The 20,760-nt window shown below is 37.4% G+C and overlaps 3 protein-coding genes across 3 annotated transcripts in view; all 3 read right to left on the bottom strand.

Annotated features, from left to right (window-relative positions):
* LOC126604857 (mitochondrial outer membrane protein porin 2-like) overlaps positions 1-18,038 on the bottom strand; it is a 71,563-nt gene extending 53,525 nt beyond the window's left edge. Inside the window, exon 1 of the mRNA XM_050272174.1 lies at positions 18,034-18,038. The gene's annotated coding sequence lies outside the window, so the exon portion shown is untranslated. The remainder of the gene's footprint in view (positions 1-18,033) is intronic.
* On the bottom strand, positions 5,382-11,032 carry LOC126604873 (uncharacterized). Its single transcript, XM_050272197.1, has 5 exons — positions 9,783-11,032; positions 9,234-9,698; positions 8,073-9,137; positions 7,182-7,368; positions 5,382-6,842 (listed from the first exon to the last, which is right to left on the bottom strand). Exons 1-5 carry the CDS (start codon positions 10,869-10,871, stop codon positions 5,878-5,880), a joined length of 3,771 nt encoding a protein of 1,256 aa, XP_050128154.1. The 5' UTR covers positions 10,872-11,032; the 3' UTR covers positions 5,382-5,877.
* A 170-nt stretch (positions 18,039-18,208) lies between the features above and the next one.
* Positions 18,209-19,775, bottom strand: LOC126604849 (cyclin-D5-1-like). The gene is made up of 5 exons (XM_050272164.1): positions 19,359-19,775; positions 19,187-19,269; positions 18,783-19,083; positions 18,567-18,700; positions 18,209-18,487 (listed from the first exon to the last, which is right to left on the bottom strand). Exons 1-5 carry the CDS (start codon positions 19,627-19,629, stop codon positions 18,278-18,280), a joined length of 999 nt encoding a protein of 332 aa, XP_050128121.1. The 5' UTR covers positions 19,630-19,775; the 3' UTR covers positions 18,209-18,277.
* Between the last annotated feature and the right edge of the window lie 985 nt (positions 19,776-20,760).

The following is a 20,760-nucleotide window of genomic DNA, read 5'->3' as shown; positions in this document are numbered from 1 at the left end:
AAGACTTAGAGTACTGGGATCTAACGGAGGACATGACACAAAACCGAGCGCAATGGCGTTCTAGGATTCATATAGCCGACCCCACTTAGTGGGAAAAGGCTTTGTTGTTGTTGTTGTTGTTGTTGTATTGAAATAAGATTAATGCAACTTTTTGGGCTAAAAAGAGCAATGCTATTGAAACAAACAAAATTAATGACATTGCTGACACATTCTAGATCTAATGCAAGTAGGTCTAGAATGTGATGATATACAGACATAAAAGATATATACATCGAAATCTAAAGTTAAGGAAAAATATTATACCAAAAGGCGCCAGAAGTGGACGTCAGCACCTATTGTATAAGCCTCTCTCTCTCCCTCTCTCTCTCTTAACTCTTGTGTCTGAAACAAGTGAAGGGAAGAGTGAAAGGTTACTGATGAGGATGAGTTTATCTATGCCCTTAGTAGATTTGTTCTTCCCGGCCGTCACCCTCGGCCCTTCGCAATCCAAAGTGAGACTAAAATCTAGAACCCTTTCTTTTGATGTTTTCTACCCAATTTAAAACCCTAATCTGTCTATCTTTATCTAGCCCCACCAATCCTCCATTAAGTTAATCCCTCTAGTTAACACAGAAACATCGGACATAGAGAAAGGATCAGCACATACAGATCATCGGAATTAGATACGATGACATATAAATAGAAGTTGAAATATACAAAAAAAATAAAATAAAAAACTAGAGTTAAGGAAAGATGCTATACCAAATGGCGCCAGAGGTCCGCTATTGTATAACTTGTTTCTCTCTCTCTCTCTATCTTTCGCTAAATACATTGAAATCTATATTTCTACATCAAATATTATTAAAAATTAATATGAAAAGAAGAAATATATACAAACATTATACATGTCGCATTGTTACACACAAATGTACTAATTAAGTTTACATAACCTAATTTTTCAACCAATTTTTTTTCAATTAGAAAAATAACTAATCCATCCAATTTTTCTTGTGACATAGTTGATCAAAGATAAGATTTGATCTTTAATTTTGAAACACTTCTTTCTGCATAGTCAACTATAATTGATATGGTTAACAAAATTTTATAAGCAACCCATGCATTCGAAAAACAATCATCCATTTGTCTCAGATATTTCAATACTTCCATTACCCGATTTTTTTTCTTTCGCTAAAGTTTCTCTCAAGATTATGTTTTGTGAAAATTATATTATTGCCTATGGTTTTATTTTTGATATTTTTATTAAATTTGAATTGTAAAATATGTGTGTGTGTGTGTGTATAATTTGGGGGCCCTTCCAAGTGGGGGCCCTAGGCAAGCCGCATACTTCGGCTACCCTCAGGGCCGGCCATACAAAGAGGGGTGTTTCGTTGTTGCCTGCTCCAAGTCGTTTAAGCATGTCTCGTCGCCTACTCACATTAAAGCTCTTGCAACTTGTGAAGAGCTATTGTTGGCTATGCATAAGGGTTTACAAAATTTGATTCTTGAGAGTGATCGACTACATATCGCAACTGCTTTACAGACGGATTCTCCTTATTCGTCCTTCATTGGCCACATCGTAGAAGACTCGAAAGCTTCACTAGAGCTATTGTTGCCCATGCGTCGAGGCTGCCCATCTGTTGCTCACTCTGCCCTTTCCTATCTCTACGAGTGTGCCTGATTTGAGGAAACTACAGATGTCATACTTGATGTTTTGTTAGCTGATACTAGTTTGTAATGGTGTTGGTGTTTTTCTCCCAGCTTTTGTAATTATCGTTGACCTTTTTATGAATATATGCCGCAGCTTTTAGAAAAGGGAATTGTTATTAGCATTCCAAAAATCTCATTCTACACTCCTCACAAGTGTATTTTTCTTTTTAATTATAGAAAGTTTGGAGTGTCAAATCAGATTTTTTTAGTGCTAATAACAATTCCCTTAAAATATATATATATATATATATATATATAATTTAAAGGTTTTTTTTTTTTGGAAACCAATGCATTTGAGTTAAATAACCATTTATTTCAAGCATTAAAGCAGAACTTTTCGGATCCATACAGACGGTTAAGATTTCTTCTACCAACGCTAACAGTCATCTGTTGACAAAAAAAAAGTCGGTCACAATCTCTTCGCCTTTGAAATTCATATGACTTCGCGCTTCCACCTCTCTCTCTCCTCTTTTTAGAGCACTTCCAATGTAGTACGACTTTCTTAGGGAATAGACAACTCAATCCCTTTAAGAGCAACTCCACCGTTGCTAATTGCCTTGGGGATAGGCAACCAAATCCCCTCCTCCCATCCCAAAAACACTTCAGTCCACTCGCGCAATTGGGCTCAAGGCAAGCCCGATGGAAAAGTAAGGCAATAATTGTCTGGCTCAGCGCCTGGCCTATGTGACGCAAGGGTGATGTCACCATGACGTTAGCCATAATTTAAATTATTAAAAATATAAAAAATTATAATTTTTTCTACAAACACATAACCATGTTCTTGCACTTTACACTACATTTCAATATTTTCAAATACTTTCAACCAATCTTTTATTATTATCCGAAATTTAAAATAAAGTTATATTTTATTATTTTATTAAAATAAAAAATATTTGTTGTAATTCTAGTCACTCAATGTGGATGCCCACTCATCCCACTAAGCTTTGTCTATCACTAGCTTTACCTATTAAACAAAGAAGCAAATGAAGAAAGAAAGAGATATAGACATATGGAGGAAAGGAAGTAAGGAAGAAAGAGAGAAAGAAAAGAAGAGAGAGGAGAGGAAGAGAAAGAAGAGAAATACAGAAGAAAATACCAGTGAACTGGGCTAGAGAGAAGAGAGAAAACAGTGACAGTTATCTTTGTATTCCTATTATTTCACATAATGAGAGAAAAAACTGTTGATGCCCCAAGGACGTAGGCACACTTGCCGAACCTCGTAAATATTGTGTCTCATTTACTTTATATTCCACAACGCACATACCACAGATTTTACAACACATTGTTAGCATAAAAAGCTCTCGTGTCAGTGGAAAGCACAATGTCATAAATCCGGTGAAGCACTACATACCTCACCTCTATTGGTTGAAACTTCACAGATAAGAAAATTCTTATATTTTATTCTCATATCTTTATACTACTAATTTCTTAAATCAAGTATATATCTTGTTTCATGACTGTATATCATTATTTGCAGAAGCAAAAAGGGTACATGCTTCAAATTCACAGAAAATCCGACAGTCATATTACGAACTCTAAAACTCTAATTTCCTGTGCTCAAAAATAAACACTTCCTTCATGAAAGTTATTCCTTATCAACTCTCCTATAACATATCAAAATTCCAGAAAGATCCAATGGTGAAATCATTCCAAATATTTGAAATACTACCATAAACTTAAATCCCGCAGAAAACTGGACAGCTATCTTATAAGTGCCAAAACTCCATTTTTAGTAACTTAGATCGAAACTGTTTCTTCACGAAAGTTGTTTGGTATACTCTTATCCATATCATACTAAAACTTGAGTTAGATTTAACAGTTTGATCTTCTCATAAGTTGCAGATATTGCATTTGACTCCAAAACTTACGGGAACCATTTCGACTCTTTCAAAAGTTATTGGAGGAAGACTTATTGTTACTATTACCTCCTGAGAAACTAATAGGACTTGGAGATGTAAAATGAAAATAAAATAAAAAGGATGAAACAAAAGAAAGTGGCAAACAAAGAAAAGGAAAAAAAACAAAAGATTGAGACTTAATCATTGCCTTTTCTGATTTGGCATATTTATATGAATGGTGCTGGTTTAAAGTCATATCACAAGTTCTATTTATTTAAAGCTTGTGACAAGGGTCTTGATTCAACATCATTCACATAAATGTCAAAGCTTAAAGCAAAGGGTAATAATTCCACCCAATGTAAATGAATTGCTTTAAATAAATAAAACTTATGATAGGACTTTAAACCATCACTATTCACATAAATATGCCAAAATATAAAAAGCAATGATTAAAAATCTTCATCTTTTGTTTTTTCATTTTCTTTGTCTACCACTTTCTTTTGTTTCATCCTTTTTTATTTTATTTTCATTTCACATCTCCAAGTCCTATTAGTTACTCATGAGGTAATAGTAACAATAAGTCCAGTTGATGTCCTTCCTCCAATAAGTTTTGAAAGAGCCGAAATGGTTCCCGTAAGTTTTAGAGTCAAATGTAATGCCTGCAACTTATGAGAAGATCAAACCGTTAAATCTAACTTAAATTTTAGTATGATATGGATAAGAGTATAGCGAACAACTTTCGTGAAGAAATAATTTCGATCTGAGCTACTAAAAATGGAGTTTTGGCACTCATAAGATGGCCGTCCAGTTTTGTTTGAGCACAGAAAGTTGGAGTTTTAGAGTTCGTAACATGACTGTTAGATTTTCTGCGAATTTGAAGTTTGTACCCTTTTTACTTTTGCAAATAATAATATACAGTCATGAAACAAGATATATACTTGATTCAAGAAAATTAGCACTACAGAGATATGAGAATAAAATATATGGATTTTCTTATCTATGAAATTCCAGCCGACAGAGGTGAGAGGTAGGTAGTGCTTCACCGGATTTATGGCGTTGTGCTTTCCACTAACACAAGAGCTTCTCGAGCTGATAACGTGTTGTAAAATCGGTGGTATGTGTGTTGTGAAATATAAAGTAAATGAGACATAATATTTATGAGGTTCGGCAAGTGTGCCTACGTCCTCGAGGTAGCAGCAATATTTTCTCTCATTATGTGAAATAATAGGAGTACAAAAATAATTTCACTATTTTCTCTCTTCTCTCTAGCCCAGCTCACTGGTATTTTCTTCTGTATCTCTCTTCTTTCTCTTCTTCCTCTCCTCTCTTTTCTTTTCTTTCTCTCTTTCTTCCTTACTTCATTTCCTCCGTATGTCTATATCTCTTTCTTTCTTCATTTGCTTCTTTGTTTTATAGGTAAACTAGTGATAGACAAAGCTTAATGGGTTGAGTAGCTAGGAACCTTCTCACTCCCTGAGATGAAAGAATACTTTCAAAAGTGTTTGATGAGTTGGTTATTCAAGACTCTTTGGTTATCAATGTTCAATGTGCGGGTTCTGTATCCAACATGGGCCAACGTCTACTTGCTTGAACTCGCCAAGTCGAATCATTAATGACTGAGGTGGCAAGTCTTAGAAAGAAGCAAATGAAGAAAAAAGAGATATAGACATAAGAAGGAAAGGAAGTAAGAAAGAAAAGAAGAGAGAGGAGAGGAAGAAGAGAAAGAAAATAGATACATAAGAAAATACTAGTCAGCTGAGCTAGAGAGAAAAGAGAAAATAGTAAATTATCTTTATACTTTTATTATTTCACATAATAGGAAAAAGTACTATTGCTGCCCCTAGGATGTAGGCACACTTGCCGAACCTCTTAAATATTATCTCATTTACTTTATATTCCACAACACATATACCACCGGTTTTACAACAATATTAATATTTTAATAGAATTGCCTGAGTTGTTCAATTTAGGAGTGCAAATGCACTTGGGTAGTTACTGTTCACTGCAAGTTGTTACTGTTCATGATACGTAGATAACTTTCTTAATTTCTAACTTGCTACTAAAAGAGAAAGGGTGCAGGATTACATGACCAGAGTTTATATTTATTTTTGAGCTTTGCTTGAATGGACATGAAATATATATTGTTTTTCCTTGCAGGCATGGAGCAATTGCAGAGTGCCGTCTTGATTTCACCAAGTGAGCATGAAACAGAACAAAACCAGATTACCCATGGGACTCTTCTCATTCCTTAATGGAACTGTCAAGTACCCGAAGAGCTAGTCGACGACAAACACCCCTTCATTTTGTTAAAACACCAGAGGCAATGCAATCCGAGTGTGCTCGTGTTCTCAAATTAGTCCTCCATAGAAACCTTCCCAGTTTCATACATATGATACATCCAAATTGGTTCAAGCAATTCCTTTGCATTTCGCAGATTTTCCCTTCTGTCTTCTTCAATGTCTTCTTCTATTTCTCTCTCAATCTGAGGGTAAAGCTCTTGAAGAGAAGCCAACATCATATTGCCCCACTCTCTCTCGTCTTCCCTGAATACCTTCCGGCATGCAAAGCGTACGAGTCCCAAAACCAATCCGAAATTCTTCTTTTGCATCCCAACAATCGCGCTAATCAAGAAAATCACCCCAAACACATTCCTTATGCTGATATTTCCTTTCAACAATGTAACAATCATGTTAAGAAGTTTCTTAAAAGAAGGAAACTCATCTGGTTCGGAATCTCCATCTTCTGGCCTAGCTTCACTTATTTCAGAGAGCTCAGTTTTAGCTAAAATCAGAAGCCATGATGGAAAGTGGAGTCTGATGCGGTCAGCTGTAGTTATTTCCATCACTTCTCCCTTAATCTGTTCTACAATGTGCCCAGATCCTAAAGCTAGAATCAAGTCAGGAAGCCAAGACTTTACTCCTGTCACCAAATGAGCAACATAGTTAGAACCCAAGTACAACTCAATCGAGATGATTAAATCAAGCAGATCGTTGGCAAGATCAGAAGCTTCAGTGAGTGCTGGTGAAGCTTCAGTAACATCTTTAAGAGCTAGATTCAGTAACTTGGCTGCATATGTGAAGGAGCTCTTCAAACAGAGAACCATATCCTTCAAATCCTCCTCCTCAAATTGAAAAGGCTCACGAGATTGTTGCTCCAACTTAGATACGACATATCTTATGTAACCTGATGTGAACTTTAAGCACCCTTCCTGAATTTGATGAACAGAACCTATTGTAGCGGCATCAACCACGAACCTTAAGACTGCAGTTAGCATCTTCACCTTGTTTGATAACTTCTTTGGTTCTGTATAGTCGCATCCTGCATGCATATATCATAAATGTTAATATTCTGTCAGAATGTAGGCCCTGTTACCCGGTTTGACCCCGATGAAAGGGGCAGAAGTACATCCAATTAACAGTACATGTGTGATGCAGTGAATTATAGTTATAATGGGTACGGCTGAAGATTATAATTTACATCTTTTTCATCCCCATTATTATTGTTTTCATATTGTCACTGCAATCCCAAAGGGTAAAAGGAAACAAAATCTTTTTTAATGAACTAGTTATGTTTCCTACTCAATCTTTACTGTTAGTTATCTCTTCAATTTATGTGATATGTGCCCTTGTGTGCGGTCCATAAACCATAAGTACTTACCACTATCACTTGGACTTGAGGCATCAGTATGCGATTCTCTCTGTCTTTTCTCACGACGGTTGGAAGACTTCTTGCTAGAATGCTTAGGTTGTGGAGAAATTTTTCCAGACCCTCCAGCATCATCTGCCCGAAATAGCTTCTCTGCACAGTTAACCAGGTGATCCAATGCATGTTCCAACTTAGTCTGCTGAAAAAGAAAAGAAAAGCAAGACTTTAAACAGTGATATTGTGGCAGATAAATTACATCAGCATCAAGTCCTCGCAAAGTTCAACAATTTTGAGGACACATGTTGTGTGAAGAGTACACAGTACAGAAGAATCTGTCCAAATCAAAACAAGGCATCTGATTAACAATGAACATATTATATCACAGAGTTGGTTAACGGTCAATGAAAACACAAATAATTACTGATTAATAAATGAACTCTTTTCATGAAACATAACTAAAAGGAAAGGAAGATCAGAATTCCATGCGTCAAATAGTATCTTGCATGCAATGTAACTGGTACAGAACCAATGTGAACTCCACGTAATTTCCTGAATGTTGAACCAGATTTTACGAGTCATGTCAACATGTGCATTCTGCCAATTTCTTTTTGTTCCAAAGCTTACCATGTTTTGAGAGTTTTTTAAGGTGAAAACAACTTGAATTACACAGAAAACAAAGGGACATAAAAATAATTATTTTCCATTACTTAATTTCATTTCGTGATTTAGAAATTGATCTACTAAAAAGTTAAATCATGGTTATGGAGCTAAACAATATCTACTAAAAAAGTTAAAGCGTGTTTATGGAGCTAAAGAATATGTAAGATAAAAACCTATTAAGACAATAAAGCAGCTTAAAAACTTCAAATAAGAATGAATGCGAAAAAAAGTAATATGACTTGCCTCAGAACTAGATGTTGTGGAATCAGTCCTATCTTTACTTTTTGTACCGCAATCTGTTGTAGTCGAACTGGCATTTTGAAGAGACATATGCAGAGCAAGAGCTGTATATGCCAAGACAGGAGATGTGTCCATATATTCACAATGCATGCACTGCACAATGCTGACCTCCGAAATGACATTCAAGGATTGAAATAACGACTCTAGAACTTGAGACCCCAATATAGAATTCCGAGTGTTGTCAGATGCAAGTAAATCTCTAATTTGCCAGGCCATTCCTACTGCCACTGAATAATCGTTCTCAAAATTGGTTGGTTTTTTCCCGCCAACATTTCTCCATCGAGCTGAAATTTTGCTAGAGGACTTTGATTTCTTTCTTTTTGCAGAGAAAACACTCAGATTTGGTATTTCATTGCCGAAATTGACATGGCAACGATAGGCAGCTTTCTGCAGGAATGCTGTTAGAGCTTCAAGCATACCATCAACCCCATCACATGACAGCAACAATTTGTGAGCAGACCTCACTTCAGCTTGCCTCTCGGCATCTTTGGATAAACCACTACAATTAGTGACCAGGTTCATGCATTCGTCAAGAAGTCCAGCTAGATCATCTGGAGAGACAGTTGAGACAATGTTGAATACAGAAGACTGAGCAGACCGAGTAGATGCAGCAGCAAACAAGCACTTCAACTTTTCACCATCGAAGAACTCCTTAAGAGCATTCTTGAAAACTGACTCGCTTGCTAGGGTATTGCAAAGGTTGGCAGCAGCAAGAAGTAAACCTTCAATTTGATCTTCATCTAGATTACTAGGCAGCAAGACCAAAGTAATCAATACTCGAACAAGTTCCATCAGAGACTTGAGAGATGCCCCTTGGGACACAGCAAATTCACAAAACCTGGCTCCAGCCATTGGAGACCTTTTAATGAGCGTAGCACAACGATTACATGCTGCTTCAACGGACACTTTTGAAGGAAAGTATGATGGCATAAGCAGTTGTGTAATTTTCTGAGCAACTTGAGGTTGATCATTTGCAAGGTCCGACAATAATACATCTAATTTCACCACCTAGTGAAAGATGAAATGAAGCATACAAACCAACTAACATCAAAAAAGGCATCAGAAATAACAAGAGCTTATCATAATTATAAAAGCAATCTTTACCTTATGGAACTGGAAATTTGGAATATCCCTTATAACAAGGAGGAGATCTGCCATTGCAGCTCTTACTGATAGGACATTGTCCAGCATCAAATGACCCAGTCTGGGCAGAAGAACGTTGAGAATTTGATGGCATTGTGGATTTCCAAACAAATAGATAATTCCATTCAGTGTGGAAAGTCTAACCTCATGACATACATCGTGTGACATATCATCAACAATTTTGGTAATTAGCTTTGTGATTGTACTCAAAGGGATGATTTCCCAAAATAGATGAAGCACTCGACAAGACCCTTCCACCGCAACCACTCTCACGTCTGGACAATCATCGGTGAGTAATCTCTCCAATAAAAAGAACTGCTTATCAAGCAAGGAATCTTTCACTTCTTTTGTGGAATCGGGATCTTCAAGAGGAAAAAAGTCCAGCAGCAAATGCAGCGCATTTTGGCGAACATTAGAATTCGCAACCTGTGATCACAAACCAGTCATTCAGATACAACATAAACACAGCATTTGACAACTGTATTCACAAACTTATTAACAAAAATTTACCTGCAGCGAGCGAAATATCACAGGTTCAGACAGCTGGAAAAGAAGCTTCTCAACACCAGCAGTGGTCCTCTGGTTTATAAACCCTCCCAAAACCCTTCTAATCGAAGCAGCAAAAGCTCCAGAACTGGCATGTATTGCACCCTCAATCAAACCCTGCAAAAACCCATTCTCGATCTCACTTCTCGATTCGCCATCCGCCACTTTCCAAGCCCGAAACAGGACGTCCCCGTAGGCCTCCAGCATTGACTTTCGACCAAACGGAACCTGAGATCGAATCATTGCCAAAACTTCCTTCAACAGCTGCAAACTCAACCCGAACATAAATGCAAGGAACTTCTTCCCCTCCTCTGCTTTCAGATACAGCGGCGAAATCACACACCGAATTAACAAGAGCTTCAAGTCCTCAATGCTCTCGTCTTCGAAATCAAAGCAAGTAAAGGCCTCCCGGAGCGCATAGACTCTGTGAACATCTGCCTTCTTTTGCAGAGTCAAAGATCTCGAGAGCAAGAAAGGGAGCGACTGAGAAATCAGTGATTCTCGACTCGGCAACTCCTCCTTCCACCATTGCTCGCACAAACCCGCGATCTCCGAAACCAGCACCGAGTCCGACTCCAAAATAATCAGATTGTCGTGCAGCGCCTGAACTCCGGTCAACAAATCCAACGGCGAGAATGCGTTCTGGGGATGCGAAATGCACAATTGCGCGATAAATGCTAAAACTTGAAGTTCCGAAAGAAGGCATTTCCTCTCTCGCTCCGGGTTAGGGTCTGGGTCGTCTGAATCAGGTTCTGGTCGGGTCTTGGACCGCCTAGAAGACCTCCGGGGCCGTTTGGTGGGAGGAGAGCGCGGGGAGTTAGGTTTAGGGTTAGGGTTTTGGTTGGGCTCCAGAAGGTTCTTGAAGGATTGTATAGCTTGGGAAATGGAGTGGGACAGAGAGAGAGGGAGAGAGGAGGAGAGGTCGGAGGAAGGCTTGACGCCGTGGATTAGGGTTTTGAGAGAGGGCTTTGAGGATTTTAGGGTTTGCTTTGCGGCGGAGCTCAGGAATTCGTCGGCGGAGGTCTGAAGGGATGAGCGGAGCCGCTTATCCATGGCGATTAGTTTTCCGGGTGATGAACTTCGAAGTGGATTCTTGTTGTTGCAGAAGTTATAATTGCCTATGCGTTTCGATTTCTGGAGGAACTGAGGGAGAGCGGTTGCCGTCTGTGATAGTAAACAATTTGACGGACAAATAAGACAGAATGTATAGTATGATCAAAAAGCAATGATTAGTCTGTTATTTTATGCGAAGCAACGGTGTGTGCCACTTTAAATGTTTTCAATTTTCAAATAAGTTTTTGGCGCTGATTGGGAAGAAGACGAACCGGGCTCAACACTTTCGAATGCAAATAGCCGGGTTCACCATTTAAAGAAAATGTCTTTGTTTGATCGGAAATTCTTTCCCACACATTTGTTTTCCTAACTATTGAGATTTATTTTCTAACTGAATGGTTGAGATTTAATTAAATGAGAACTATTTAAATATCAACCGTTACTTTTGTTCCTTGATGTGCAGGAGCAAGCTCCTTGTTTGATATAGATCTTATTTAGAGCATCTTTAGTGAAGTCCCTCAATAGGGACAATCACCATATAAAATAAATATAAGGATAAAATGAATATCCAATAAATCGGAAAGTGAGTCCTTAAAGTATATGGACTCACTGGATACTTAGTGTATGTACCCACATATAGGGACTGAAAAGGTAGCCCACCAAAATCAGTGTTGCTATGCAGCACGATTCCCACTTGCTGCTGACGCGCAGGTGGAGTTGTACTCGTTGACAGCTACTGACGCCAGCTGCAAGCGTGGGTCCCAATCACATGGGCTTTGTCTTTTTTTTTTTTCAACCGTTTGAGAGATGGAGGGTCCAAATTAATTATAAAAAATAAAAAAAAAAGTTAACACAAAAAATATATTGCACCTAATCAAATTATCACATAAAATTATATAAATCTCAAATTTATATTCTACTATAAGGATTCTTCCATTGGAGACAATATTCCTTTAGAGACACATAGATTCCCTTTAAGTCCTTAAATAAGTACTCAAAAGTGGTGGTGGGAGTTCCTAAATAGGGACTCCCATTAGAGATGCTCTCATGGCATGAAAAATACATGAGATTGATGACCTTTTGAAGCTTTTGAAGAAGTCATTTCTTTTCTTGATCCCAATTCAGACTTGAATCGTCGTATTTGGTTCAGTGTGTTGGACTGTGTATACTTTTTTAATTAAAAAATGATAAACACACCTTTTCTTTTCGTGCACATCATTGTTATGGATAAATTATATAAAACTACCTCAATTATGCGTTGAATCATAATCTCATATCTTATGTTTTTAAAATTACAATGACATACATTATCTTACGAATTTGTTACAATGTCAAACCTCCGTTAGTTTTTCTGTTAATTTCACTGTTAAATGCTGATGTGGCTTGAGGTGGGCCCATTTCTTAGTCTAACTGGATTAAAAAATTAATTAAATATTAAAAAAAATTAAAACTAAAATCATGTAAATATTTTTATAAAAAAATGTTGGACCCACCCATACAAACCCATCACCCCAACCCTTCTTCCCCAGTCCACCCAACGACCTCACCCATCTCCAGGCACCCTAACCTCACCACCTGCCTCTACCACACTGACCTCGCCCTTTACTCTTTCACCTGGTCCCGCTTCTTACTCGACCGCTCCCTCGACTCCAACCTCCTCCGCCACTCCTTCGACCCCCCTCCCTTACCTACTCTCCTCCCATTCCTTCCACCTCCACGTCAAGCCCTTTCTCTTCTGGAATAAGCACGGCTCCAAGAAGCTCTACCCCAACATTCAATTTGAATTCAACAAAGCTAAAAATCCAGCCTACCTGATTATTGGTGTGGAAGTTTGTAGATTGAGTAAAGTTAGAAAGAGAAAGAGAGAGTGAAGAGATAGAGAGCTCATGCATTTGGTATGCCAATTAATTGTGGTGCGGTGAAAGGCTTTGATTCTTGATAGAAATTTCCAACATTTGTGCATTTGGAAATTTCTTTTATTTTGCAAAAAGTTGGTTCCTTTGGAATTTTGGAGATCTGGGTTTTTAGGGTTTGACCATTTTTCATTTAATTTTCACTCTTTCTTGGGGTCATTTAATTTTCTGCTTTTTTCCAAGAATAATTCTCTTTGTTGAAGTTTTGTGAAAATTGGGTTTCTTTTTTTTTTTTTTTTTTTTTGAGATTTTAACCTTGAAAATTGTGACAACTTGTCCCGAATGTTTATATTATTTTGTCCACGAGGGCATGGAAATTACAATTTTACCCTTGAGCGTTTGGTGGTGGTGTGTAAATGGGCTAAGGATGTGGACCACTTGATTTCTTTCCTAAGTGTTTGGATCCAATTAGAATTAAAAAAAATTATTTGTTTTGTTTGGTAGCCCAAATTTGGACCACACACACACTCTTACCCTCATGTTGACTCTCTCTATCTCTTTTCCCTCACATATTTCTTCCATTTTTCGTACAATTGTACGAACAATCCCTTAACCAACCCTTTCATGCACGAATCGAGATTGTGAAGGTGGTTTTCGTGTTCCTTGCAAGCTCATGAGTTGATTTATACCCTTGGTTGGACGTGAGGACTTATAGAACTCAAGTTACCTGAGCTCCGGTGAGGGGTGAATTTTCTCCGACGTGATCGCCAAGGTTTTAGGTTGTTTTGAGACCTCAGAAGGTATTATTCTTACTTTTCTAGCATGTTGGATCAATTTTGGAGTGGTTTTGACATAAGAACACTTGGGTTTATATAGTTGTAGGGTTTTGCCGGTTTCCTCAAGTTTTTTCGGTGAATTTCCTGTGGATTTAAGACCTAAAAGTGGTAAGGATTTGTTCCTTTCGTCCTAAGCTTCATTTTGGTATAAAATTTGTGAAATTTGGTGTAGAAATGCGTGAGATATTGAAGTTTGAAAATTATCCAGAAATCCGGCAGAAATCGAATTGCAAACGGCGAGGCTCGCCGAAGAAGGTGACGAAATATTCTGTCAAAGTTAACGGAATGTTCCTGACGGCGTAAGGTAACGTTGTAAGCTTTTGTTAGTATTTAACGGAATATTCCTAACGGCGTCAGGCTAGCTGACGGCATTGGCCTGCACGTGGGGGCGCGTCTGGCCGTGCCATTGCTGGCGCGTAAGGGCGCCTAGGGACGCAAAATTTTTTATAAAAATATGGGGATGTTCGTGGATTGAGTAGGCCACGTTGGTATATTCAAATACGCCATTTGAGCAATGTATGAGAAGTTATTACCTAGTTTTGGTTATGTGCTTAAAATAACATTTAAATAGTTGTTTCGCACATAGGTGAGACCTATCCAGAGGAAGAGCGCAGTCAAGCAAGACTCGGGGGCTACGACCCTTCCACATATCGGTGAGTGGGCTTTTGGTTTTCAGTATATATATATATATATATATATATATATATATATATATATATATATATATATATATATATATATACACACTTGGTATTTTTCCCATAAAACTTAATTAAATGATTTGATATTTTGAAATGCCATGTCAAATGCTCTATGTTTGATTATGCATTAGTATGGTTATATATATATATATATATATATATATATATTGTTGCTTGACGCTGCGGATGCTCAGGTAAGCTTCAGATGAGTATATTGATGGTAGTGAGTATGATTGTGTTGAGATGTATTTATAGCTCATTGTCTTGCACCTCGGTGTTAGTGCTCCGCCCAAGGCAGGGCCTAACTTTCACGTGATCGTTCACCTCCCGCACCACACGCTCACCTTGGATCCAAGGTAGGTGACAGCATGTCGTACAGACCACATTAGGTGGTTCCGACTCGTAGGTGACTTGCAATACTTCGCATAGCCTTCACGTGATCGTAGCACTTAAGCGTATTTATTTACACACAGCCTATCGTACAGACCACATTAGGTGGTTCTGACTCGTGTGCAGAGAACTAATTGAGGAGCTATAGACTCAGCCGTACATGTCACGTTATGTGACTTCGGCTTGCATACTATTTCATATTGATTTATTTCACCTGGCTTACTTATTTCTTTCTGAGATTTGACATGGTATATTCGGTGGATTTGCTATTTTGAATATGATTTTGAGATATAATCGTGCATGCTATTTTCTGGGAATTATACAGGTTTTACGACGATGGGTTATTTACTTTTGATAATGAACGGTTTTGAAAAGCTTTGTTTTTGCCCACTCACACTTTCTGTTTTGCGTCCCTCCAAGTTCTAGTTATGAGTGTTTATTGGTGGCTTGCGAGAATTTCACGGCTGTTCTGACAGATTATCACTAATGTAGGACCACCTTTGGTATTGTATAATTAATATTTGTCATGTTGGACTGCACTTAGGATACCTACGCTATGGTTATATGTAGTCACACTTATTCTCGTCTTTCACCTTATCCTATCTAGTGTTTTAGTTAGTTTGGTTTTTATTTATTCGCATTTCTTTATATCGTTATTCTTTTGCACTGTGCACATGGCTACGTCACCCTCACGTGACTGCCAGCATGCCTCGATCTAGGTCGGGGTCTGTCAAAAATTGTTTGAATGCTTCATTGAGCCACGACTTTTTTCAACAGTGGCTTTTGGCTTTCAAGTAACTTTGCTTCCTTTCTTCGTCTAATTCTACTTTAGGTACCAAAACCTGCTTCCTTTTGAAAATTCAATTGGAATCCTAAGGTGGGTTTTCTTCGAGGAAGGAGCGGGACCAGGTGAGGGAGAAAAGGACGAGGTCGAGGTGGGTGTCGTAGAGGCAGGTGGTGAGGTCGATGTCGTTAGGCGAACTGGGGAAGAATGGTAAGGGTGATGGGGTTGTATGGGTGGGTCCCACACTTAAAAAAATATTTAAATGATTTTATTTTTTTTAATATTTAATAAAAAAATTAATCCAGTTAAGCTAGGGAGTGGGTTCCGCCTTGAACCATGTCAGCATTTAACAGAGAATTTAACAGAAAAATTAACGAATGTCTGACATTGCAACAAATTCGTAAGATGAGGTATGACATTGTAATTTTTAAAACATGAGGTATGAGATTGTGGTTCGACGAATAGTTGAAGTAGTTTTGTGTAATTTACCCACACACAAAAAATGTGGTTCTTGTTTGTTGTCACTATCAACTAGGTTCAGTTGGTTTTTAAAAGCGCCAAAACTTAAGATAGTTCGGAATTTTGTTAATAACACTAGTTCACGCGTGCATAATATAAGTGATTGTAAATCATTTATGCGTGTTATGGAATCACCATAATTTTGTGATAATGGAATGCGATGCTAGTCCTAAGGCTCCTAGCTAGGTGAAAGTAGATTTTTTTTTTTTTTGTCAAACGATAGATTTCGTTAAATTAGATATTAGATTAGTCACCAACGAGATTTAAACCCATACTGTCATATAAGAATTCAACACCTTTCTACTACTGTAATAAATGATCACTTGCAGGTGAAAGTCGATTTAGTTTCTCTCTAACTACCATGCTCCCAAGATGGTAACGTCCAACATTTTTCTGTTTTTCAATTTTCTTTCATTCCCCTTTAGGTTGTCTTCTTCTTAAAAGAAGTGAAATGTTATTTCATACCAAAAACCAACAACATCTATCTGTATGATGTAGATGAAGATCGTGGTCCATATTCACCTCTGAGCATCCTAGATTGCCATTCTGGGCAAACATGGGCTGCAAATTACATACTTTTTCAAAGGAAGACTCTTTATAGGCTCCATATCACCAAATAGTTTAACGTCAATTTTCATGCCAACATTATAAAATATTGTGCCAAAAAACATAAGGTAGCAGAGAGTTCGTGTAGAGTTCTACTTTTCTAATTAAATTATTAAAAATCACAAAATATTACTCTCGTTTACCGGTTATATATTCTAGTATTAATATTTTTCTGATCACATGACGTTTCTCCTTTTTTGGGCTAATAAAAATCCAAGAAAAAAAGTGTTTAGATTTTAGGTGGACTTTGTGACCAAATGCATTTGACCCCCAATTCTGCACAAGATTAAATACAAGGCTTTTTAAGAGTGAATCTGCTGAACTGTCTTCAACCTAGAGGATTAAAAAAATTGCTAAAATTGAAAATAAAAACTTACAACCCAAAACCACAGCAGCTATTTCTGCAGCATGCATTTTAAAAGCTACCAAAATTTATATGTACTTCCATTGATGAGGTTGGTTTTCTCCCCACTCAGACCTCTTGACAAGAAGATCAGTCTGCCCCAAATTTTGCATCACAAACTCTCACCCCTAAATCATACACATCTTTTCTCCTTCTGCATACTCTCGTTTATTTCTGTCCACTTATCCTCTTTTGATTATCTCAATTCAGTGGCCAGAGATAGTCAGGACAGAGCAAGGGAAAAAAATTAATGCGAAAATCGTTTCCATTTTTAAGATTTATCTTTTGAATTTAATTTTACACAAATATAACATGAAAACAGATTTCTGAAGCAGGAAGTGTAATCTTCTGTTTGAGGCTAAAATACAATGGTGTACTATGCCAGACTGGCCTATGAACCCCAAGAAGGCATGTGGATGGGTGGGAGCCTTCCGACACCACCTTTGCTATGAATGTCATGCCCCCCAAATTCCACCGCCCATCCCCAAAATTTTGGGTCTCGATGTTCACGAAGATGGTTCATTTGGGTCCTACAACTTTTCTCAAGTGCTTGCAAATGCCCCATTGCTTGCAAGTAAATCAGACCCCTACCCTTACCCTTTATCCATTTTCTTTTGCTGTATAGGGCGCGGTACCTTTTTTTAACCAAAGCGATAGCGATAATTCATTAATAATATAAACATGAATGCACCACGATTACAAGGAGTGTGCCAACTGAGTACTAGAAGCAAACATAATAAATCCCCTATATAGAAAGCTCAATAATCAAACACAGAAGACTACACGGTGCAAATCTGCCACAATAGATCATGCGCTCTACCTAACGATGGTAAAGGACGCACTTATTCTCAAATTAACAGCAAGAGTTTGACTATCGATCTTTTACAGGCGAGAGTGCAACCCTAATAGTGAAAGGGGAGTGTTTTTTTTACTGTTCCCACTCACATAACCTTTATACACACACACACGCACATATATACTTTTTGGCAATGGCCCAAATACAACACAGAGATATCGAATCAAACAAAAACGATTCTTCATTCCTCATGGCTTCCAGCCTTTTGAAAGACAGGTGGGAAGCATCCCAAGCACCCCAAGTCCCCCCTTTCCCTTCTTAATGTTCTCGATCATGAAACACAAATAAATATATAACATATTAACGAACGAAAATACAACAATTTACCCCCAAGATGTCGTAGCCACGGACCACGGATACCCCCCCCCCCAATCTCCTAAAGTATCATGAAATTCTTTTTCTCTCTATAATTCAATCAAAAAACCAACAAATATTCAAAAAAAAAACCTCAACAGTAACTATGGCTGGTGAATTTTCTTGGTTGGGTAACTTTGATCAGAAGAGTCACCGAATGTAAGCCGTCTCTTAGTTCCAATTGGTGAAGTTTCAAGCACTTCCATTGAGTTTGAATGGATTGATAGAGGGGAATTTGAAAACTTGGGAGCTGGTGTCTTATCTTTTCTTTCCACTATTTCCTGCATAAAATCATAGCAGGAATATATGTATTCCTGTTCCAATGGAAATTTGATTAAGATTAACTTAAGTAAATAAAACAAAGTGTAATTAGTAGTGCATTAGTTGGCTCACATAATCTTGGGACTGCAAGAATGAGATCACATTCATCTTAAGCTCTAGAATCTTTCTGCTTAATTGACCATCTGATGCTGCTAAAACTGCAGCAGCTGCAATAATCGACGGCCGAGTATCCATCAAATCAATTTCTGCGTTATAGAAATCAGATTGATTAGGAAATGTAACAAATTATGCAAATTTAATTAGATTGGGAGTACGGGATCACATTACCTTTTGCCATTGCCACAACTAGTCTGATAGCATTAGAAGCTAGTTCTTTTGGTCTTAATTGATCAGCACAAAACTTATTGATGAAGTAGTGCAGATAATCAAAAGGAGTGATTGTACCCAACTTCCATTCCAATGTATTCAGCACCAAAAGCTCCATTCTTTGAATCACTTTGCTTTCAAAATCGTAATCGTAATCCGAAACCGAATAATCTGATAAAGCTGGTATTTTGCATTCTTCCATCTTAGCAGCCAAGGATAAACATGCCACTGATAACAATCTAATAGCCCACAATTTCTCATCCTATATATTAAAAAAAAACCAATAAAAAATCCAAATATTTTGGCAAAACAACAAAAATACAGAAACCCAATTTGCAAAACATTGAAAGTATTGGTTTACTTACATCAATGGATCGTTTTGAAAGAAACCCATCAAAGTAAGTCACTGATAAGTAAGCTGTTTGCAACTGGAACCCAAAAACTGCCCCTGTCTGCAAAATCCACAAACTTTCAGGGACTGAACAAGAAATATAGAAACAACAATCTGGGAAATTTAAGAGCTTTAGGGAGAGTGACATGCATTGAAAATCCAATCAATGGCATCCAATCGAGTTGTTTTCAACCAGCTCATGCCAGAGGCCGGGCAATCCTTGAACCCTTTGGATTCAAAGCAATGAGCTTCTTTCTGAATCAAGTTTTCGACATATTCATCGTCGTTATCAAAAAGAAAACATGGGTTTGATTCTACAGAAGTTTTAGATTCGTCTTCCAATTGGTTAAGACAAGTTTCATCTTCTTGGCAGAGGAGGGTGGAGAGAGAGAATGAAGTTTCTGCAGAGTCCCTCATACCTCCTCAGTCTCTTCGAACATCTATGATGAACAATCAACGGATTTATTTAAAAGAAATGCTAAATCCAGAGGGTTTATATTGTGCAAAAAAATTTGAGAGAGAGAGAGAGGAATGCAAGGAGTGAAGGAAATGTGGCGGGTATGGTGCCGCCAAAATAACCGGATGAGATATAGGGAGAGGGAGGGGAAGTTAAATTAGTGGTAAGAGAGTATAGTGTGCGTAGAGTACTACTAGACTATACTGTTTTATATACCGATACTAATCCTAAGATTTCGCTCATCCTCTCCAAATGTTTGGAGATTCTGGTAAAAAGTCAAAATCAGTTGTTAATAGAATTTTTAATTAGGAATGTGATTATGCAAACTTAAATAGAATCGTATTTGGAGATCAAATCTTCTTAGGTTGTTATCACTTGCAAGGTAAGAAAACTCATCGTGATTAGTATAAAGGCTTAAATGTCAAAATGGTCCCTGTGATATAGTCACATGGCAAATTTAGTCCCCTTGTTTTTTATTTGGCTAATTTAGTCATTGTGGTTGTCTCTGTTAGCCAATTAAGGATTTTATTCAATCTCTTTTAAAAAATTCATAAGAACAATTATATTATATATTATTACATTTTCTCTTTACAGAAAAATGCAAATCAATTAGAAATAACACATATAAGAGATCAAACTTCCAATCTGAAAAATGATTAAGGTTTTGACATAGAAAAGAGAGAGGGTAATGTTAGGGAGGAGGTCGGAAAATTGGAAGAAGAATAAATTTTCTTTTAAGTTTTAGTTTTATTTCATTTTTAAATATTTTAAATCAAATAAATAATTTTATAAATAAGTTTATCATAATTTATAAAAAAATTTACCGAAATTATATGGAAATGTCCTTAATTGGCTAACAAAGATAAACACAAAGACCAACTTGGCCAAATTGAAAACACAAGGACTAGATTAACCTAATGACTAAAACACAGGGACCATTTTAACATTTAAATGTATAAGGCCAAACCCTTCTCTCTATGTCGTCCCATCTCTCTCCCTCACTTTTATCGTTAGTTTTGCAACACGCACGACATGCGAGAATGAAAGGATCCCGAAGGAAACTCTGCGAAACCTTTTTCAACATCTTTACC

Source organism: Malus sylvestris, chromosome 2 (assembly GCF_916048215.2).
Source record: "Malus sylvestris chromosome 2, drMalSylv7.2, whole genome shotgun sequence".
In the NCBI taxonomy this organism is placed as follows: domain Eukaryota; kingdom Viridiplantae; phylum Streptophyta; class Magnoliopsida; order Rosales; family Rosaceae; genus Malus; species Malus sylvestris.
Note: the sequence above shows the minus strand (reverse complement) of the source record. Positions and strands in the feature narration are given on the sequence as shown.

What these genes read in the sequence shown, in the direction of transcription:
- LOC126604873 (XM_050272197.1), bottom strand. Translation starts at nt 10,871, where the DNA reads ATGGATAAGCGGCTCCGCTCATCCCTTCAGACCTCCGCCGACGAATTC. An exon ending in TGATATTTCGCTCGCTGCAG is followed by an intron (nt 9,699 to 9,782) that starts GTAAATTTTTGT and finishes TTGTGATCACAG; the next exon opens with GTTGCGAATTCTAATGTTCG. An exon ending in CCACAACATCTAGTTCTGAG is followed by an intron (nt 7,369 to 8,072) that starts GCAAGTCATATT and finishes TTTCTTTTTCAG; the next exon opens with CAGACTAAGTTGGAACATGC.
- LOC126604849 (XM_050272164.1), bottom strand. Translation starts at nt 19,629, where the DNA reads ATGAGGGACTCTGCAGAAACTTCATTCTCTCTCTCCACCCTCCTCTGC. An exon ending in AGTTGTGGCAATGGCAAAAG is followed by an intron (nt 18,701 to 18,782) that starts GTAATGTGATCC and finishes TCTATAACGCAG; the next exon opens with AAATTGATTTGATGGATACT. An exon ending in TCTTGCAGTCCCAAGATTAT is followed by an intron (nt 18,488 to 18,566) that starts GTGAGCCAACTA and finishes CCATTGGAACAG; the next exon opens with GAATACATATATTCCTGCTA.